This window comes from Gouania willdenowi, chromosome 13 (assembly GCF_900634775.1).
Source record: "Gouania willdenowi chromosome 13, fGouWil2.1, whole genome shotgun sequence".
Classification (NCBI taxonomy): Eukaryota; Metazoa; Chordata; class Actinopteri; order Blenniiformes; family Gobiesocidae; genus Gouania; species Gouania willdenowi.
In genome coordinates this window covers 26,049,432-26,071,409 of record NC_041056.1, presented here as the reverse complement: position 1 = coordinate 26,071,409, position 21,978 = coordinate 26,049,432, and the positions used below count along the sequence as shown (strand labels likewise).

At 37.0% G+C, this 21,978-nt stretch overlaps 1 protein-coding gene across 1 annotated transcript; it reads right to left on the bottom strand.

Annotated features, from left to right (window-relative positions):
- Positions 1–10,898: 10,898 nt before the first annotated feature.
- Positions 10,899–16,972, bottom strand: smtla (somatolactin alpha). Its single transcript, XM_028464608.1, has 5 exons — positions 16,934–16,972; positions 16,597–16,784; positions 14,584–14,697; positions 12,210–12,389; positions 10,899–11,312 (listed from the first exon to the last, which is right to left on the bottom strand). The coding sequence occupies exons 1-5, from the start codon at positions 16,938–16,940 to the stop codon at positions 11,118–11,120; spliced, it is 684 nt and encodes a 227-aa protein (XP_028320409.1). The 5' UTR covers positions 16,941–16,972; the 3' UTR covers positions 10,899–11,117.
- Between the last annotated feature and the right edge of the window lie 5,006 nt (positions 16,973–21,978).

The window sequence follows — 21,978 nt, the reverse complement described above, 5'->3', positions numbered from 1 at the left end:
TGGAGTAACGAAAGCTAACTCCACATTTGGGACCGACAAAAGCATTAAACAGAAACAAAGATTACGAGTTAGTCCTTAGAACTGGAGTGGAGGAAGTCTATATAATGAAGATTGCTGGAAGTGACTGCAGCTCTAGAGAGTGGCTGAAATCATCTACTTCTTGTCTTGGTAGACCTGCTTGGAGCTCTATCAGATACTTCACCTGCACAGTTGACAACCTCCAAAGCTAAGTCAAACCTCAAATCCATACTCTCCTAGCTTCCTCTTATCCAATCTCATGCTGGTCCATGTTTACCTGGACAGTTCAGCTCCTCCACCTTTAACACACCACACTCACATACTCATTCATTCGTCTAATGTCAATAAACTGAAAGACTTTTTTGAGTTACTACGCATCTCAGGCCAAATACGCCTCCTGATTTCTTTATTAGACTGTGAATTTTGGTTTGAAGTGTGCTTATTTCTTGATTTTTTTTTTTTTTTTTAAAAAATATTTTATGTTGGGGGTGATTAATGTTTGAATTGAATAGAAATCTGAATGTAATCACTATATTTTTGAAGCAGTGGTTAACAGCTAACTGAGAAATTAAACTTAAAGGTTAATTTAAACATTTGACAGAACATTATATTGACTAGTCATCTGAAAATTAGGGATGTAAAGATGAATCATGAGGCAGTTAAAAAATGATTCAAAGGTGTCACGGTTCACATCGATACTCTGAAATTGAATTGCAGTAGTTTAAAAAAAAAATGATATGGGACAAAATACATTTTCAGTTGCACTTTTAAAAAGAAAAAGAACTTAAATGTACTTCATTTGTACTATTTCTTTCTTTATATCATTCAGGATTTATTTTTCATTACATTGCATTGTTTTGCATAGTTTATGAAGGGATTTTTTTGACAATGAAAGATTAAAGAAAATTATACAATATTTTTTTTATTTTTGAAGAATAAAAAATGAATATTTTTCAGTCATCATTTGTCTACAGTCTCATTTTGTAAAATAAATCATGAGAGAATCATATTGTGAACCCAGTATCGTGATTTGAATCTTATCAGGAATATGAGAGAGATTGAAACTAATCACATTAAAACCTGTGCTACAATGTAGGATAACAAAAGGTTCCCGGCAGCTTAGACTGCCTGCAGCCCCTAAATGTACTTTTTTTGTTCAACTGAGTTGCCGCAACTGTTACCGAGCATTCATATATAATGATTCATGTTGCAAGTAAAAATTTCTGCTTTGATGATGGAGGTCAGCGAGCGCTCAGATTTACCAAACGTCTTAACTCCATGAACTGCACTGTTTACTGCAGTGAAGCACTTTAGTTTTGACCCTCTGCTCTAACATCTCAGTTTTGATCTCTTATCTTAGTAAACCATACTGCAATATCCTATTATTTTTACAGTGTCCGACCTGAGGCCACTGCATGGCAATTGTACCATCATCCTCTGTTTGCTCTAAGTGGTTACTGGTTGAATAAACAGTTGGTCAGTGGCGGCGGATACAAGCTGGAGTATAGACCACAGCGTGGTTGGATGGATTGTACATGAAGCATCTTGTTGATGTTTTTTTTACAAGATTAAAATTAAAAGTGGAGCACAATCATGCTGTGTTTTTCCTAATTAGCGGTGAAAACTGTGAGAGCACTTTTGCAAAATGCGTTGGTATATTTACTTTTTCTGAGAAGTCCTGAAATTAGAAGTGATTTGACAAATTTGCATAAGAAGAAAGCGTGTTGATTTATACATAATACAAGAAAAGAGAGTAGAGATGCCATCACTACTTGCTATCCTGCTTTCCATTGGTTTTCGAAGGTTTTACTGCTGCAAAGTGCAAAAACTTTTTCAATTAATGGAAAACAAATGTCTCAGTGCTTGGTCTTTTTCCAGTAACAACATGCGCCTCAAAATGTTATCACTACACTGATATTCATTTGAAAAGTGCTATAATCACCTAGTGTTCCCAAAATCAGAGGATGGGGGAGTTCTTTGAAAATTACTTTTTCATATTCATATTCAGTTTGTGCCATCAAAACAAACAGGAAAGCAGAGGATGTGAGCTACTCTTCTAGAGCCTAACCAGAGAGCCGGCTAATCATAATCCCCAAGCTGAAAACTAAATTCACCACACCTATCAAAACCCATTTTGGATCAGAGGCCAGAGGTTCGAGCATTTACTTTCTGTGAGCTCTCCCCTTTTTCCTCCAATCCTTTTCCTTTCAGGCTAAGAAAACAGATAAAAGCCAAATACACACAGATAATCCTCGGCATCTCTCCAGAAAGGAAATTATTATACTTGAAGTTATGAGAGAGCTTCCTGAAATGGAGGAAATGCACTCAATTTTTAGCCCAGTGTCTTGATCTAAGAAAAACACAAGCAGGCACACACTGGCAGAAAGACAAATACCTGCCCCTGCATAACTCTCTCTTCTCTCTGAGCGGCTCAGCCAGTCCATGCACATTGTGATTTACATTATATTTCAAAGCAGAAAGATGATTTTTTTTTTTTTTAACTCTCTTAAGAAAGATGCATAAGTGGAGAAAAACTCTAAAAGGTCCTTTTTGGCTCGAGACGAGAACGGAGGAAATTGCTCTGATTTACGCTCAACTCTTTCTGGCAGCCGTTCGCCTTTTGCATTTTCTTTTCTTTACTTAGACTGTTTGTTCCACAGATAGAAAGAACTTTTTTCAGATTTAACTTTTTTTTTTATCCTGCGTGAGATGATGAATCAATCATTGAGTGTCTCCTGGTGGCAGCACACTAACGTTGCATTCTGTCTGATAGACAAAAAAAAAGCCTCATGTTTGCTATCTGAGGGGGACATGGGGCTTTTCTCTGTGGTGTTTGCTTGTTCTCCAAATGCTTGTTTGGGGTTTTCTAATACTAACACAACATCTATGTTTAGAAGTGCAGACTGCAACCCTTGTAAAAGTGACTTTTTGTCATATTTGCTAAAGCTGTCACTATGTAAGCACAGTTTTACATCAAACTAGTAGTTTGTGTGGAAAAACAGACTCATTGAGTCCCTCCTCCTGCTCCTTCAGCTTTTGGAAGATTGCCAGAATGCACCGCGACCGAGCAAAAGTAACCAATCAGAACCAGGATTGTGTTTGATGGACTGTCTGACAGGTGTTGCTCACAGGCCCCGCCCCTTTCCCGGGTTGGAGCGCCATCTTTTTTACAGTGTATGGTCTGGAGGAGTAGAAGATGGAATTGGTGACTTTTGTGCTTGAAAGGTAATTACTGCTGCTTGATTTATACTATGTTTGATTTGTAATTGTTACACTAGAACTCTGTAGTGCACGTGTTTGTGTGTGCGAGCAGCAGCCTTCATGTGGGTGCTGTAAGTGACGCTGTGTTGTTGCTGCTGCTTCTGAGGTGTGTGCACATTGAGAGAGAGAAGCATTGCAGTAATATGCTTTTAAAAGTTATATTGCTGTGATGTTGCTGTTGGGCTAACATGAGCTTTTTAGCTCCTCTGAGGGAGGGACTTTGGAAAGTTTGGAGGCAGGGCAAAAAGAGCAGCGGGGAGGGAGGGGGAAAGAGGGATCTGAGGGTTGCTGACTGCACCTTTAAATGACAGTGATCTGTCATTTTAGTTTTTTGTTTGATCGTAAAATGACACATGACACACCTTTGTCATGACTGTAGGTAGGCAGATTGGAAAACTCTCCTACAGGTCATAACCGTATTTTGTGGACTATGTGATACACAGTATGTCTGGGACTTTCCATAAAATTTTATGCGAGTTGTTCTGGCCAGTAGGTTTCTTGCTCGAAAGTTAGTTTGCTTGGCTTGCATCGATGAGTGGCTCTTTTCTCACGAGGAATGCTATTAGCTAAAGAAGTTGGCAATTCAACGATACAGTCATGCCTGGGCCTTCATTTATCACCCTTAAAAAACAAAGACTAATTTTTTTTTGGTGAGTTAATCTAGATAAATAAAAATCTACAAGAATCTACATGCGCCTACTCATTTTTACTGCTCCATTTCTGTACATCTATTTCTATTCTATTTTCAGCTTGTTATATCCGCCAAGGAGGTAATTGTTTTCACAACTGTTTGTTTTTCTATGTGCAGGACTACTTCAAATGCACTTTTAACAGGTTTTGTCAAAATTTTAACCAAAGCTAGATGTTAATTTGGATCACTCCACTGAAATCCCTATCTAACATCATTGGCAACATTTAAAAAATTCATGTCAGTTTGTAATTCAGCAATCCTAATTAAATTTGACTCAGCTATGTTAGTTTGGTTCTCAATTACGCCACTTAGTTTCATGTGGATAAGATCCAGATTGCATATTTCATCACAATTTTTGGAAAAAAAATGGGGGAATCATACATTTAGATCTACTGTCATTATGAATTCATTCATTTCATACAAGTGTCTGTGCCATCACCAACACAACTTATACTTTTCATGAAGTACATCATGTGTAATAACCAATTTAACAGTAAAAAAGATATTGTGTGCACTGTTAAACCAAGGATTTTTTGTCACACAAATTTTTGTCTTTCTCAAATTTTGGCCTTAAAAAAGCAGGAGTGTAATAAACGAGGAATGCAAACATGCATACAAGGCACAGACAACACCTCTATAGCGTCAAGAAGTCATCATTTATTCCAGACTGACCGAGAGATACTAATTCATGGGGTAAAACTGAGGAGAGCTCGTTATCTGGTCCGATTGACATCAGCGTCCTTTGTTCTGAACATTCAGATACAGAAAGAGATAAGCACTCAAACCTGTTCATAGTGTCGGGGGTTAGGTGAATTGCATTTCTTGGTTGTATAGTCCCTTAGACATATGCATAGAAGTGTTTTTACTTCATTCGTACCGTAATTTCTTATGTATGCTCCCCCAAAACACTGCTAAAGCAACTTTCCAATTAGAGGTTGACCGATATGGGATTTTCAAAGGCCGATGGATATACTCATTTAAAAAAAAAAAAAAAAAAAAAAAATCAGCCGATGGCCGATAGCTAAAGCCAATATTTGATGCTTTTATTTTTTAAAGCACATTGATTAATAAAGACAATTGAAACTCATATTGGTGTATTTACTTTAATTTCTGATTTATACATTTATATCATTTAACTCTTAACATTTATTGAACTTTAAATATACCCGTACACAACCAAGTGAAACAAAAATCCTTATTCTATTAAAGATAAAATGGGATAAGGATATTTGATCAGGCACTATTACAGTATATCCTTATCCTATTATATCAGCTTTTTATTTGTAAGCCTATTGGCTTCTACCTCTCCCATGCACATGCTATTATTAAGTTTTTTTGTTGTATATTTATACATTTGAATGGTTTTTTAAAGTCTATTTATTGGCCAAATATATTGGTTGACCTCTATTTCCAACACATTTCTGGAGTTTACACATGTTCAAATGTCCTGATATTTGTGTTTACATTCATAAGAACCACATCTGGATATTAACATGTTTGGTTTGAACACCAATATTTTGTGTCACACACACTTTAAAAAGTGAATAATCGTAGTACCATGATCATTGATCAGATAACTACCAATATCTGACAAATTGGGTTTGAGCGCTCTGAGAACTTTTGTTGCTGCTGCTTTGCTATTTGTCTCAGATTTACTGTTTAACAAATAGAAACCAGATTCCACTTGTTTTTTTCACCGTACTGTTCTTTTCTTAAATTGTTATACTTTTTTTTTTTAGTTTACTTTGTCTGCACATGCTATCAATGGTCAACACTACAAGAAGTACAATCTTTTAAAGACAGCAATGCGTTTCATTTTTTGTGGTAGTTTTGATTCTTTATGCGAGTTATTATCTTAAATTTGTGGTTGACTTCATTTGGAGACATTATTTTTGCCCTGGTTGAATGATGGAGTCCAGTCAGAGCTTGATGATTTTATAAAAAAAGGATTTATTATAAAACCAAATGAAAAGGAGTACAAAAAAAGGAGTGTCCCATCTTGTATATTGGAAAGGCTAAAATGAAAAAGAGTACAGGATGGTCCAGAAACGTTCTTCCCTGGCTCCGGATATGCAGGACTGACTAACAGTTTCACAGCTTAAGCTTTATACAGATAGGGAAAAAAGTTGCACCCTGAGAAAAAATAAAGGAGGGAGTCAGACGCTCCCAACAGTGGAAGTGGAGGACAGGCTGGTGCCACTGGTATCTGCCCTTGATAGTGTGCGTGCGTCAGTTGGTGTGTGTGTGTGTGTGTGTAATATGAATGTGAGTGAGTTCGGCCTTGAAGTTTCAGGCCGGGGTTCTTATCTGTGTGTTAACATGACTCAACTGTTAAAGTGCCAAGAGTAATGCAGTCATCATGTATTAAAACATGACAAATTGTACACATGAACACACATTTGATGATATGATGATGAATATAATAATTGCCATAACACTATAATCTTGCTTCAGTAAATGTGTCTCAAAACTCATAGTTGTTTTTCTACTTACCAGTGTAAATGTATATAAGGCTGACTAAAGGGGGACCACATGTACTGTGATATTGTTTTAATGTAAATCACCTCACCAGTATCCATCCATATCCAGTTACTGTACAGTAAGTGAGAAGCCACTATGCATTCATAGCGACATGCAATTCATCTTTTTCATGCTAGATGGTGCTGCTGGCTGAAAAATGTAAAGTGCCTCCTGTTTATTAACTTGGCAAGAGCCAGATTGATATGTAGCCCCTCCTTCTAGCTCGAGTTCTCCTCATCAGTCAGGGTTTATGTCTGGCAAATTCTTTCGGAACCAGGGAGGGACATGAACAGAATGCTTGAAACTGATTGGGCGAAGCCCCTGTCCACCATGATTTGTTTTAACCAATCACACAGTAACAAATGATGACGTCGTCATCGGCATGCGCTGCAGAGACGCTACTCCAACAACAACAAGGCTCCGCTAGTGAAAACGTTCTTTTGGTATAGTAATGCTGCGGTCATTTAGTCGTTGAGTGACTTTTGCCGAGTATGCAAGTTTAGGGCACGTTAACCGTCCTCCTGCGTCGACATCTTTCTATTTTGATTCGGAGCTATGCTAATAACGGTAGCCTAGCTTCCTCTCCCCTCAATTGCGCATGCGCCAGTTTTGCTTCGGCACTTCTGCCTTCGTCACACCCGCCCTAAACCACAACACTGCCTCTTGATTGGTTCAATTTGGTTCGGTTTCGAAAGGCAAAGGCGGGAACTGTACAAGATGGATTCTGGTGTTTGTAAACACCAGGGTAATCCATCTTGTAGGCAAGGCTACCTGTTTATAGGTATCTCCCTCAATTTTAAAGGAAAAAAAGATTCAACTGGTAATTCAGTAAATACAGTTTCAGACAAAACTTTGTACAGTAAGTGAATGACAATTCTTTATTCCTAAGCAATTTAGATTACAATAAGTAATTTTTGCCATGGAGAGTCAGCTTTTTTCTCCCAGATGATTCATCCATTTATTGTAGTAACTTCTTTGAAAAGGAAAAGTTTGTGTGAACCCTAATCTCTTTCTGAGCCTCCTATCCTTCATCTGTCTTTAACGCAATAACAGCAGAGGTGTGGTGGAGGGAGCGGTAAGATTAAAGAGGGAGGATTCAGAGGTGTCACTGGTTAAGCAAACATTCTTGATTAATCCTGCGGGAAACGGAGAGCTTTGTATGAGGCTGTCTGAGGTGTGCTGAACTCAGAATGGGTTACGTAAACCAAAATCAGTCATCTGGGGTGTCAGAAATTTCACATTTGTTTCTTCCCTGTTTTGAATCACCATAAACATATTTAATGAGTAGGCCTGCCTGCATATGTTAAAACTGGAAGAGGACAGAGCTGCTGCTACGTAATTTCAAGTGTAGGAGATCATAGAAATTGTCTCAGGTTGCTCCAAGCTGGCGTAAATGAAATGAAAGCAGGAAAACAGTGTGGGTGCCAGCTGAGCTAGTGGAATCTTAAGGACTTTTTTTTTTTTTTTTTTTTTTTTACTTTGAGTCATTTTAAAAAGAGCCAACACCACTTCCCAGGCTTACACCTCTTGCTGTGTGTACCTGCCTTCCAGCCATCCCTTCTCTCACCAGATCAAACCACTTGCTTGCATATTGCTGTGCTCGAAGCTGCGCCGTGCAAACTGCCAGATTAGCTTTATAAGTCTTATGCATTTGTGTTTTTTTAAGTTTACACTCGAGTAACACATTTTTAATGAATGTCCTTATCAGGCTCTATTTGCTGCAACTCATTTATTCCAATAATATTTGGACTCTCCCTCCTCTGCTCCACTTATATACTCTCTACATGTCCACATGTCCTTTTCTCAGGTAATAACAGGTAGACTGTGAAATCGCTGTGGCTCCACATCCCTTCCTTCATCACCGTGTCCTTCTTCCCTTCCCAAACATCTTCCTCTCTCTCCTCTGATCCTCTACCTCTCCTTGCTATATACTTATAACCAAACTTCAATATTTATGACCTCAAAACTCATGAAGTAGGTGGGGTCACATGGGTTTTTTTTCTGGCTTATGATTGCTTGGATGTTGTAAAGCAGCCAAACGAGGTAAGGCCTATATACACCCTAAGGCTGTGGAGCTGCAGCCCTGCAGAGCAGAACAGGGACGCTCATATCTCCTCCAAGCCACCATGCTGAAGTGATTAGGCCACAGGAAGCTGAACCTGACATTGCTGACACTAAGCCCCCCAACCCTCCCCCTCACCACATCCTGCCTCGACATCCACCCACGCCACACGACACCACCTTTCTGTGCTGACACATGACTCGCTGTGGCAACCACCAGCTGATTTACATTGTCTTGTAGGGATAGCAGAGGATGGAAAAGAAGGGAATGAGGTAAAAACTCAGGGGAGTGACAGAATATCAAGAATAACATATTATATTGTATTAAGCCTTAATAGTGTGCTATTATCTCACAGGTCAAGAGATGCCTGATATGTGACGGCAACCATTAGCTTTCTTCTTGCATGAGTCCTACTTCATTATTATACATTTTTCTGTTCAATTCGACTTTATTTGTATAGTGCAAATTACAACAAAGTCATCTCAATGTGCTTATCAAAATATAAAATTCATAATAAGACAGAAAAAACAGACAGTGGGAAGAAACAGCTTCCCTTTAACAGGAAAAAATCTCCAGCAGAACCAGGTTCAGACGTGGCAGCCATCTGCTGTGACTGGTTGGGGTTAGTGGACCGAAGGCCCAACAGAACAGGATAGAGAGATAGAACATCAGTGTCCCAGACTAGTTGAGCTGTGAACCACAGATCTGGAGCTGCCATCATCAGCTTCAAGGGACCTGAAACAGGAAAGAGAGAGAAGGGCGAGGAGAAGGCAGTGACTGCAGAAAAAACATGAAACAGGAATACAGTGGAATGGGAATGAATATGGGGTGGACATCAATGTAATAGGTAGTGTTGTGTTCAAGACCACACTATCCGAGACCAAGATTTGCCCGAGACCAGAATGCACCGAGACCAAGACAAGACCAAGACTTCCGGGAGCCGAGACCGAGTCAAGACCAAGACCGAGACAAGCCGAGAACAAGACTAAGACCATAAACATTTTTTTAAATTTAAAAAAATATATAAATGAATAAAATTATGACAAGGTTCAACAGTTAAATAACATTTTCTCTTTAATTTTAGTTTCTTTTAAATACATTTGATGGAGAAAAAAGGTGCGTGCAAAAAATGTACTAAAAAAACTGCTACTGATAAATTCACAATTATTCTACATATTTGAAAACAAGATTTTTATGTCAGATGAATGTATAGCAAGTCTAAAGCCACAAAAAAATAGACTAATATAAGACATCTTTACAGGTATTTGAGTCATTCTGGCTTGTGCAACTTGTGGTGATGACGCTCTGGTGACGACATAATCCAAGGTGGTGGCGGCCCGGACTACAGCCGACACTATGTAATTAAACCCTTAAAAGACATGGATATAATGAAAAGAGTGGATGGACAGAGGTATAAACATGCAGACTTTCACACGGACTTATTAAACACACACGGACCTCGGTAAATGGAACAGGCTTCACCGGCCGGCAGGGACTAGGACCCAGAGGCAGAGTAAATGGGTCTCCTTACTGCATGCACAGACTGTAATATCACCAGTTTATCATTTTACCAGTTGTTAGAGCTACTGTCTTTACCAGGGAGCAAATATTTGTTCATGGTGATTGTTTTCCGGAGTTTTACTGGGATTTTTACCGGTGATTAGTTTCTATCTCCCTTCCGCTCCGCGGTCCAAACTGAAACCTTAGCCACACACACACACACGTCACTCAGTCACATAAAGGAAGGTTGCGGTCATTATACGGGGTAGATTAAAGAATTAATAAAAAATTGTTTTATCCCGTTCTTCTCCTTGTTATCACATTATAAAAATATTTAAAATAGCAGGAATTAGTGCTGGTCTCTAACGGTCTTGAGGGTCAATCCCGAGTCCGAGACAAATGTTTCCGAGACAAGACTGAGACCTATAAAATTTGGTCTCGAGACCAAAGGAAGAAATTAGATGATAGATATTTGTTTTTAGTGTATTTTACAGCTGATTTAGCATTTGGCATTAATTATGATTTACTTACACTTGAGTAGAAAAAAAACAAAAACAACTATTGAGTGAGGGGGTTACATTTCACTGAAACAGAAGTGAAACCAACACCATCTAACATGGAAGTCTATAAATACCCCAGAGGCTGTGGGAAGAATGAAAACATGGAAACAGTCAGAGAAGAACACAAACTCCACTTAAGAACAAAAGAAATGGAAATCATTGGTTGGATATGCTGATTTATTTTTTCATTTTTTTGGCAGCTTGACACGTAAGTGATCTTTTGGGAGTCTGCTCTGTGCTGCCTTTGCCAGTTAAAAAAAAACAAAAAAAAAAACAAACAAACAAAAAAACAAGTAAGCAGGGAAAAAAAAATAAATGTCTGAAATGCAGTAAGTTGAAGATAGCATTGCATTATACCTACTTATTCCTGTGACGGCGTTCCAAAATAATCAATAAGGCATGTACTGCATTACAAGCAAGACTGAATCGCCTTAGGCCTGCTAGAAACCTTAGGAGTCTACTGAAAGCTGGGCACTGTTTTATTTAAAAGCTGCACTCCTTTTTTTTACGCACAGTTGTATTTGTCTGTTTGACGGTACTTGAGGAGCTTGAGGAAAGCCTCCATCTTGTGGGCGTCTTTTGTGAAGCAGCTGAGGAGGTTGTAATCCCTCATCACAGAGTCCATCATCTCTGGCTGTGCACCATGCTGGAATACATCCTCATCATTGTAGTCTGTGGTCAGCATCCCCTCCTCCAACATCTGCTGAGGTCAAAACACAAGTAGGAGATGGGAAATATTTGTAAAAGAAAGACATGGAAATTTGAAAAATCGATTTTTGATGAAGCTACTGGAGACATTTTTCTTATTTTTTTTAATTAATTTTTTTTAGCAAATGCATAGTGTAGCCCAGACAACTGGCGGCCCAGGGGCCAGATGTGGCCCTTGGTCTAATTTTGTGCGGCCCCCAAAACAAATCCCAATACATAATAATAAATAAACAAATTAAAATCGCTGAATGTTTGTTTTGATCTTCACTGAAAACATTCTCTCACTTATGGACATTGTTGGAAATGTTTCACACATTGCATTGTGGGATATGGAGTCCCATATCAGGTGCACGAGTGTTTTTCCTTCATTCTTACCGTGATTTTTTCACCAGACAAGTGTTCCGCTTGACCCCATTACATTTGTTCTAGTTTGTTCCCATGATATCATCTCACTGGTCAGATTCTGATCTTTCTGTGTAAGTCCTGAATTAAACAGCACGTTTCAACAAAACTTTGTCTGTAAAAAACATGAAAAAAGATGTTGGGAAGTTGCTTTGGCATAGTTTTTTGGGCAAGCGTAAAAAAATCACGGTCTGTGATTTCAAAATGCAATGTGCAAAACTTTTGTGACAATTTTATTACGAGAGTGTTTACAGTGGAGTTCAAACAGACTTGAGAGCAACAACTAACATTTTACCTTCTTTTTTTTCAGCAAAGGGTCTACATATTGATCTATGAGGCCTATACTTTGTCTTTATCTGATAAAAAGTCTCCAGCAGCTTTAACTATCTCGACTTTTGTACTTACGAGAAAATAAAATAATCCGTTTTATTTGTAAATGTGTATTGATTTTTATGACAGACGAGTCCGATTTTTTTGATACAATCACCTTCTTGATGAGGACCATCACCCCCTGCTCCAAACTGATGAGTTTCTCAGAAACCCACTTTGTTTTATTGATCAGCATCTCAGGAGCGTTGTCGTAGCGATCCAGTGTTGTTTGTAGGTTGATCAACGGCTCGATCCATGACTGGACCAGCATTAGCACAGAGTGGAGCAGCCATTTGTCCTGCAGGACACATACAAAAGACTCAATGGCTGAATGAACAAGTATAACAATTACCACCAACATTGTAATCAAACAACACTATGGTGAAGAAAAAGAAACAAATAGTAAGTCCCTCCAAAACAATCCGTCGCTTAAATAATAGTTCTGTCTTTACGATTGAGGTTGTTTTGTCAAATAGCAGGAATTATAAATAAAAATCTATAAACATCATATCCTTTGTTTGATAGTGTATTGTATACCAATGGATGTGATGACGGGTGTATATGTTCCACATTGAAATGGCCAAATAACTGCAATGCACACAATTATAGTGAAGCTAAAAGGGCAGAGATTAAATTACTTTACAGTTTCAAGTATTCATGTAAATATAATTATATAAGTTCTATGTAATTGCACAACTAATGTTTTCACTGTATAAATACATCATCCCTCAAACACCTTTTCCTTAAAGGGATCGTCCACTGTTTTTACAAATGTGGCCTAAAACCTTTGAAATGTCCTTATTAGAATTTCTGTGCCTAACAAAAACGCATTAATTTGCACCATATTTGTTTTATCAACTTTTAAACCTGGGACTGCTTTACCCTGTGCGCCGCCATGCTGAAATGACATCAGTGACGTAATAAGCCCTGTTTAGTCCATTGAGTTCTATAGGAGTTTAAGCATTCAGGATAATTTAGCAGCTTTTTCAGTCAAAATGACAATACGTACCGCTTTGGGTTGCTCTAAAAATCACTAAAACTTAAAAAAGTTGATGTAAACCTCTTTCGTTTACTGATAGATGATAAATTATAACCGTGACCCAAAAAAAAAAAATCTGTGGCCACAGGGGGCGACAGTTCACACTCTGCTGTTTCATAGATGGCATTAAGGAGAGAAGAAGAGCTCTGTGTGCATATAAATAAAGGCAACCAGTATTCACTGTTGCTCATTAGAATCAGCAGTGAATCCACTGAAATAAGCGGTCCTTATTTCCATATTTGCATCCTTAATGGCGTCAACGAAACAGCAGAGTGGGAACTGTCACCCCTTGTGGCCACAGAGTTTTTTGGGTCATGGTTTTAATTTATCATCTCTCAGTAAACAAGAGGTTTACATCAATTTTCTTATCTCCTATAGAACTCAGTGGACTAAAAGGGACGATTTACGTCATCAATGACGTCATTTCAACACGGCGGCACACAGAGTAAAGTGGTCTCAATTGACTTTACTAGTGATATAATAAGTGTCACTAGTAGCGTTAGTGAATCAAAAGGTGTCACTATAAGCATCATGTGCTTCAAGTTCCATTGAAAGGCATTATAATTTACTAATTTTTACTAAAATTTTTACTGGCTAACCAAGATATTTTCAAGAAAAGATCAAATACTCTCATCATTATCCACTTGTACAAAACTTGACTTGCTTCAAACTTCAACTTATTCACCATTCGTCCTAATACCAACTATTTACAAATATCTCTATTTATTTTTAGAGCTTTTCATTAATGGAACAAATTGCCTAAGGACCTGAAAGACATGTCAACTTTACACATTTTCAAAAATGCTTTGAAATCATATTTTTAACACACACAATGTACACATCACACATTTTTTTCATTTATTTCTTGTGTAATAAAAAAAATATCTCTTGATGTACCTTTTTCATGTAATATTTCTGTATGTTTTTAACTGTCTTTCATTTGTTTCTATTACATGAACTAGATTCTTGATTATTGTTTTTTTTATGGGCCCCAGGAAGATTAATAACCACCACAGTGGTAGCTGATGGGGATCCTATGAACAAATAAACAAAATAAGAGCGAATGGGGATCCAATGAACAAATAAACAAAATAAGCCAAAAAGGTACGGGGCAAGAAAATTCAGGCTTGCTATTGGCTTTCAAACAAACCAATCAGGGTCCTGGATTGGGCTAGAATCCCGTCTACTTCATTTGCATTAGGTTTACTAGTACTACTGGTGAATCTTGTGGCTTTACGAGTAGTAGTAATCATCTACTGAAAATATGTTTAACCAGTAAAGGCTTTTTGTGTACTGCTGCACACGATTACACTTTACTCTTAAAGCAAAATCGTCTATTTTGAGTTACTTGTCGTACTATGTACTAATTTCAATACAGCTCTTAATTGTTGCATTAATCCTGAACAAAAATGAATATGGTAATACCACAATCATACAGTAAGTACTCGCTTACAGATATTTGCTGGATTTCACTCCTAGAGCTGGGGATGGGTAATGTCTTGGTGATGCATGTATATGCAGCCTGGTTAGTCTGGAGATGCATTGGGAAGGGGATGAACATCTCCTCCTGTGACAAATAAACAAAATGGGTCAAAAATATTAGTTAATTCCTCCTATTCAATGACAAAATATGCCTTTTTCCCCACAATTGTCATTGTTCTAATAATTCCGTTGGCTTATGCCTACACCATTACAGTCTTTAAGGCATTTAAATACATTTCTGCAAAAACTTATCAAAGCAGCATTTCATCAAGCTTCCAAATCTGTTAGAAACATCATATTTTTGCATAACTGTCATATTTAAACAGATTTTTTTTTTTTTTTCATGTGTTTCATGGTCTGAACATAAAGTGAAGGAGAATCAACAACAAACTGTAAAACCGACGCTTTCATGGTTGCAGAACCTTGTTATTTCTGTCAAATCCCTTCTACTCTTTGCTTTCTTTGATTTATGAATCAAACCGTTCGAGCTGAAATGAAAATGCGACGACTTTCTAATCTGGTAGGAAGATACTTGAAGCATTAAAGGTGTATCAAACATCAGCCAAAAATGTTGGTTTACATCCTGAATAACGTAGTCTCTACAAAAAACATAATATTAAAAAAAAGACCATAACTAGATCCTTAAAATCATACGCAGAGTTTGCGGGGGGCAGGGGGAGCATTGCCCCTCCTAGTGGCAAAAGATTTTTAATAGTTTTCTCAAATTCATAAAAAGAAAATACAATTCTTAAAATATTTGAATATTATATACATTATATTAAGTGCTAATAAAATAGAGTGACTGTACAATATATATATATATATATATATATATATAAATTGATTTGTTATTATTTTAAAAAACAAGTTATTTTTTGGCGCTCGAGTCATGTGATTATTGTCTTCCTTTTAAGGCTACAGCCTACATATCTCTGTAACTCTCATTCTTATACTCACTAATATATATATATATATATATATATATATATATATATATATATATACTGTAAGACGGTTTTTGAAACGTCCTGATCCAAAGGATTTAGAAAGGAGATATCACTCTTAGTTTCATGTCACATATGTTAGTTCTACCTCAGGTGTTTAGTATACGTTTTCAGTGAAAAGGTCACAAACTTTTGAGACTTTAGGTTGGTTCTTCTGTTGTGCAATTCTTCTTCACAATGTCAATGGTGAAGCAACACTGCGCCCAGCAGTTCATGTATAGTACTGCAGCAAAAATGAACCAGAAAGCGGCCGCCGGCCTGATTTTATCATGAATTTACAACATTTAAAGATGTGTCTTATCATTTTCCCATCCACACTGTGAAACTCTAGTTAAACATTTTATACGATAACTTGAAAAGTTATGAACAGATTTTTATGAATGTTTTAAGAAATGTTGATAATAGGACAAGGAACAGCTGATTAAATTTTGGTGATGTTCTGGCTACCAAAAGAAAATACTGTATGTAGATACATATCCCATTTCTCTTCCCATCCACACTGTGGAACTCCTGTTAAACATTGTTGTAGACAACTGATGATGTCATCAGTGTACGACCGTGTACACAAACAGACACACACACACACAAACACTGACCAGCATACTTTCAAAAAGCGTTTTTGTTTTTGAACAGTGTCTTCGTAGAGACGTACGAATCTGATCAGCTGTTTTCAAAAGTCTGCACTAAACGAGCGCAGGTTCATTGTATACATTACACATATTGTGGTTGCTGCAAAGTTCAAGACGGTCTATATATTTAATTCTATTGTTTCTTCCCCCCAAGCAAGAATCTCGAACTCCACCTATGATTAGAATATGTTTTTTATCAAGTAGATATACTGTACATGACATGAGAAAGTGATGTGGAGACTATGAAGATCAGATCACATACAAGTGTCATGAACAGCTATATCTATACATCTATTTTTTTTCCCCACCCTGCTGTGAATTATTTGAAGGTGAGGGTTCAGTGTTACTCACAAACAAAGTGCATGACTCTTCTGAGACGCGGTAGATGAGCTCAGCATGATGGATGACTCGCTCCAGAAGTTTCTCCTGAGAGATGGAGGTGCTACGGGAAAAGCTGCCATCGTCCCTACAGCCTAGCATCGTGCTCGCTGTGAGCAAGGATGGCCAAAGTACCAGAGCCCACACGCTCTGCTGAAAGGCTGTGGATGGAAAACACAAAGAAAGACATCATGTTTTTAGTCTTTTATGAAATACAAACAAAAACCCGTCTTATATGAACGTCTTTAAAAAAAAAAAAAACAGTACATCCTCACAACAAACCAAAAAAATTTTTTATGTCATACATTACCTGCCATTTTTTGGCGCTTGCTGACACTTTTCAAAGTTAAAAGTGAGACTCACCTTCAGACCTTCTTTGACTTCTTTATAAAGCTTGACCCTCCATGAATAAAGAAACATGTCCTTTCAGTCTTGCGTAGGCTCTTGTAAAAAGATACTGATCAAGACATTCTTTTCACATCCATTTTAATCAGTCGAGTTCAGGTGTCTTCTCTGAAAACTTTCAAAGACGTGCTATAACCTTTAAAGCCTTGTAACCTTTTTTGAATAACTGTATTCAATCATAAAGCTCTCATGTGAAGGTTAGATTTTCCTATATATTACATTACAAATGCTCTCAAAGCTTGTTAAAGGCCAGCAAAGAAACACTTAGTCACTCCCTTGGCAAGGACAACTTAGAATCTTTAACCCTCCTTTTATCCTCAAATACTACTACATTTTACCTTTGGGGTCAATCTGACCCCAGGCCCAGTGATATTTGCCCCAAGAAAATGATTTTCAGAAAATTGTTGACCAAGTTTTTTGTGTTTATTTGTTGAATATATAAATAACCCCTTGATAATGAAACCTTGACCTGTTCTCTAGCGCCACCATCAGACCAAACTTTAAAATTAGAATGAATTTATCTTGAAAAGTTTTTATCCAAATCTTCTCAAATTTACTGACAACGTTAATGACCGCAAGAGGATGAACCCTATTGGTGGATACACACACACACACACTGACAGACAAGATTTGCACAGCTAAAACAGCTTGGGGTCAAATTGACCCCAGAAGAACACCAATGCTTGCAATATGTGTCCAGCTCAATGATAAACATTATCATGATATTTGTATGAACCCTATTTGTTGTGGTGATGACGGCCTTAACTTTTTTTTTTTTTTAATTTAAAAAAAAAAAAAAAAAAAAAAAAACCTTTCCTGCAGTGCCACCATCTGGTCAAACTTTCAGTTTTAGAGTTGGTATATATTGAAAATCTTTTATCCAAATATTTTCTGACTCTCACAGAATGAACTGTATTGATTGATGTTAGTGACCCGCACCCCCGTCTGTCCTCTCATGTATTTACTTGACACCCCCAACATCATGTATCAACTCAAAAGTATCAACAATGCAACTGCAGGTGTTGGGATGTAATGTCACACATGGGTCCCACACAGAGAGACAAGCTATACACAGCTAAAACCAAAGTAACACCAATGCATACAATAAGGGTCTAGCGCATTGAAAACATATCATCATGACAACTTTATTCATAATTTGTTAACAAAATATGAAGCAAAAAAAAGAAAAAGAAAAAAGTTGACTAATATTTTTGTTAATGATAATCATTGAATGGGGTCAAATTGACCCCAGTGATAATAGGAGGGTTTAGCAACTTGGTAGACATACTTGTTTTTAGACACCTTGATTCAAACTCAATCTTTAACCAGTTCACCCTGACAATATTGACCAGGAATCCTAAAATTATGTTTGACACTAGTTAAATTCATTGAGAAAGAGTTCAAAGAAAGTAGGTTTTAAGCACCGCTTATGGGTAAAGTCAGTATGAATAAGTAGAATTAAAAAGATGCACCGCATAGAACACTGCAGACGGGGCAGTGTGTAAGTGTAACAGACACAATAAAAGAAGCTGAATGAAAGTGGCTTGAAAACCACTGGCGCCCAACAAAACCCATCACATCTTTTTATTTATTTATTTTGACAATCCTATTTTCTTTGTTCCAAGAACCATGGGGTGTGTAAGGCGAGTTTTCCCCAGAAGCTAGAGATTCTCATTATAACAGTTATGATGATTCTTTCACTGAAAGAATCATGCCATGGAAATACATGGCGATGTGAAACAGTGACAGTCTAGGTAGGCGTACGGAACATAATTCAATGAGCCGGTTTGAGCTTTTCTTTTTATAGCCCAGAGCATTTACTGCACTACTTACCTCGTCTGTTCTTTTAAGTACTTCTGTTTTGTGTTTGATCAAATTACAGTTTTAAAGTCAATTACTGGTCTGAAATGAATGCAGCTAATTTACTATATAGCTTTTGGTAAATCCTAAATATGCTTATAATGTATGTTATGCTTTTAATTGGAATGGTAATTTTTTTTATTATTGGTTTGTCTTCACTCTAGCGATTTAATGTTTTTTTTATTCTATGAATTAATCCTTGTTTGGCTTTGTTCTTTATGTCTGACTCATTTCTTATGTCACCTTTTTAACTATTTTATTAAATTACTTCTGTGTGTGTTAGTCTCTAAACCATATCATTATTACCTGTTATGATTGATTGATTTATTTTTCTTGTTAAAAAACGAAAAATTAAAATGTATGAATTACAACAGCAGAACCATCCACAGACACTTAAACCTCTCAATTCACATGTGCGAAAAGGAATAAGAAGAAATATAAACTTATTCATTTCCACCCCTTTATTCATTACTGATTTTGCTTTTTTAAGTACAACTGTAATACAGTTAATTAGCCATATATCATTATACAAACAATCTACATGTTCACAAATAGTCTATAGCTAATCATTGTTACTCAAAACAGAAAACAACAACAACTGGTGATTGGTAAAGTCTCTCTTCATTCCTGCACATTGTGAAAATCATTACCTGTTTTTAAACTGAATTATCTTTTGCCAATCATTGTTTGTAAAATCCTGTAAAGCACTTGGGACTAGAATTGAATTTGTTTGAAAGGTGCTATATAAATACATTCTGATTAATTTAGTATTATCTTTTTAAAACAGTCATTGTGTCAAAGATATAGGTCCTTTCATAATATGTGAATTGGCGAATAAAGGTAATTATTAACCAATATTTTGATAAAATACACCACATATGACAGTGTCATAATTTTTCTTACTTAATCAAACAGAAATATTATTTTTAGATTTGCATTGAAGCCCTTTAAAATCTGTGTTATTGGTAGCAGGGGGAGGTATAAGCTGAAACAAGCAGGGGATCAGATAGTAGCAGCTGAAAGGTTTTGTGTTACTAAACCTGACGGCACATCAGTAGTTAATATTCAAATGACCCAAAGCTGGCTTTTGAGGCAACCTACTTAATATTAAACACTTTTTGTCACCTTAGTTTTTTTTTGCTTATCAAGATTTTCTGTTTATTTCTTTTATTCATTTCTTTCGAGTCATTCTTCTAAATCCATACAGATTTATTTCAATAATTAAGTTTTTGTATAATAATCCTTTGTTGCTCACTCATACTTTTTTTCTACTCGATTACTTCCTGGTGTTTGGAAGACGCTTTGGCTTCACGTTAACTATCATATGCCCAGGTCTCGTTTATCTTTAGAAAACAGCTGAAGTGTTGCTTGGTTGGTGTGTAACTCATTTCATGATGGAAAAAACACTCTCTGGAACTCTAAAAGCTGAGCTTTACTTCACTGAGCACAGCAGGTCCAACTATAGGCTGTAGGGACAAACTAATAATATAGGGACACAAAACAACCTCCAGGAATGATTTAAGGAATAAACTGTTAAAATTTACTGGCAGCTCTGAAAATGGATGGATGGATGGATAGATGGACATTTGTGTGTGTGCTGCCTGATGGAGCACTGGGTTGCGAGTGTGTGTTCTGCCTGATGGAGCGCTGGGTTGCGAGTGTGTGTGCGTGTCTGTTGCCGTGACGACAGTGTGTGTGTGTTTGCTGTGTGTTGCTGCTGAGCTGTCACTGCATAGAGTTGCTCCGTTCCTCAAACAAAGGTCTTAGTGTGTGTTGGGCTGCCGTAAAGCAGTATGTCTTATCACGAGAACAGAGCTGCAAGACTGCCACTGGGCAGCGAAAGTTACAAGTGTCATTTTCTAGCCAGAGACAGCAGGGGGAGACGAAAGACCCCCAATCACCCCATAAACACTTGTATTACCCTCACTGGGACTACGAGAAGGACTTTTTTAAGGTGAAAAAGTTACTTAGTTCTGTGTTAACAACACATAGAAGAGTTTGATCTTACCTCAAAATCATGTTTTCAGAATGAGTGGTGTTCATTGGAATGTCCCTTCAGAGGAAAGGAAATAAAGTTACGAGAACTAAAATAACCAACAGCTAAACAATAATAATCACTCTAGATTATTACATTTTTGCTCATATTTAAAAGAATGTTGTACATTTTACTACTACTACTACTTGAAACTGAAGGTTTCCTATTGTATGAAGGGTTGTGTTAGAAATGTAAATACCAAGATGACGATGTGACCAATTCAAGTAGGGATTAATAGAATAAAGAGTGAATGCATATTCAATGCATTGTGTTTAGGAAAAACTATTTTTCTCTTAACTTTTTCCAATACCACAAGTTTTTTCCCTTTTTTTTATTTTATTTTGTATTTATTTATCATGTTTTATTATCATAATATAGATGTAGTTTTATGAAGTTTTTGACATATTTTTTTTCTTACTACAGCTTTATATGCAAAGTGAAGAAGGTTAATAATCGAGGCAGTTCTTACAGCATTATCTTTGTTTTTTTTTTTTGTTTTTTTATCCACACATACACCGAGTGTATTCACCCATGGGTATGTTCACAAAACCATCGTCGAGGATCATGTGATTTGGAAAGCAATTTCTGGCTCAGAAAACAAAGTGAGAATTGCTTTCACAAAGTGACTTGTGAAGATGTGCAGTAATCAAAATACATGGAGTGGGGAAACTGTTAGATTGGATATTTGCACCAGGATTTAGTCTTTATATCCAAAAACAATTGTCTATGTGATTGTGGCTAGCACCTACTGCGATGTGAGTGTCATCTCAATTTCAAAGCCGTCCAATGGGGAACTGGAGCAGGCGCATGTATTAAGATGACTATGTGGATATGGAGAAGCACTTATTTGTTTTAAATTTGAAATCACAACAGGCGATGTTTAGTTTTCTTTCCAACACAAATGCAGCACATCTATTGAATGATGCTCTACATTCAGAGATTAAACAGCATTGCAATTTTCGAATGAATCCCAGCAGAGCACACTTTATGTTACGACACGTTTTGATTTACTATTTGCTTTCACCAAAGTAGAGATTTTAGTAATGGGTTGTTTG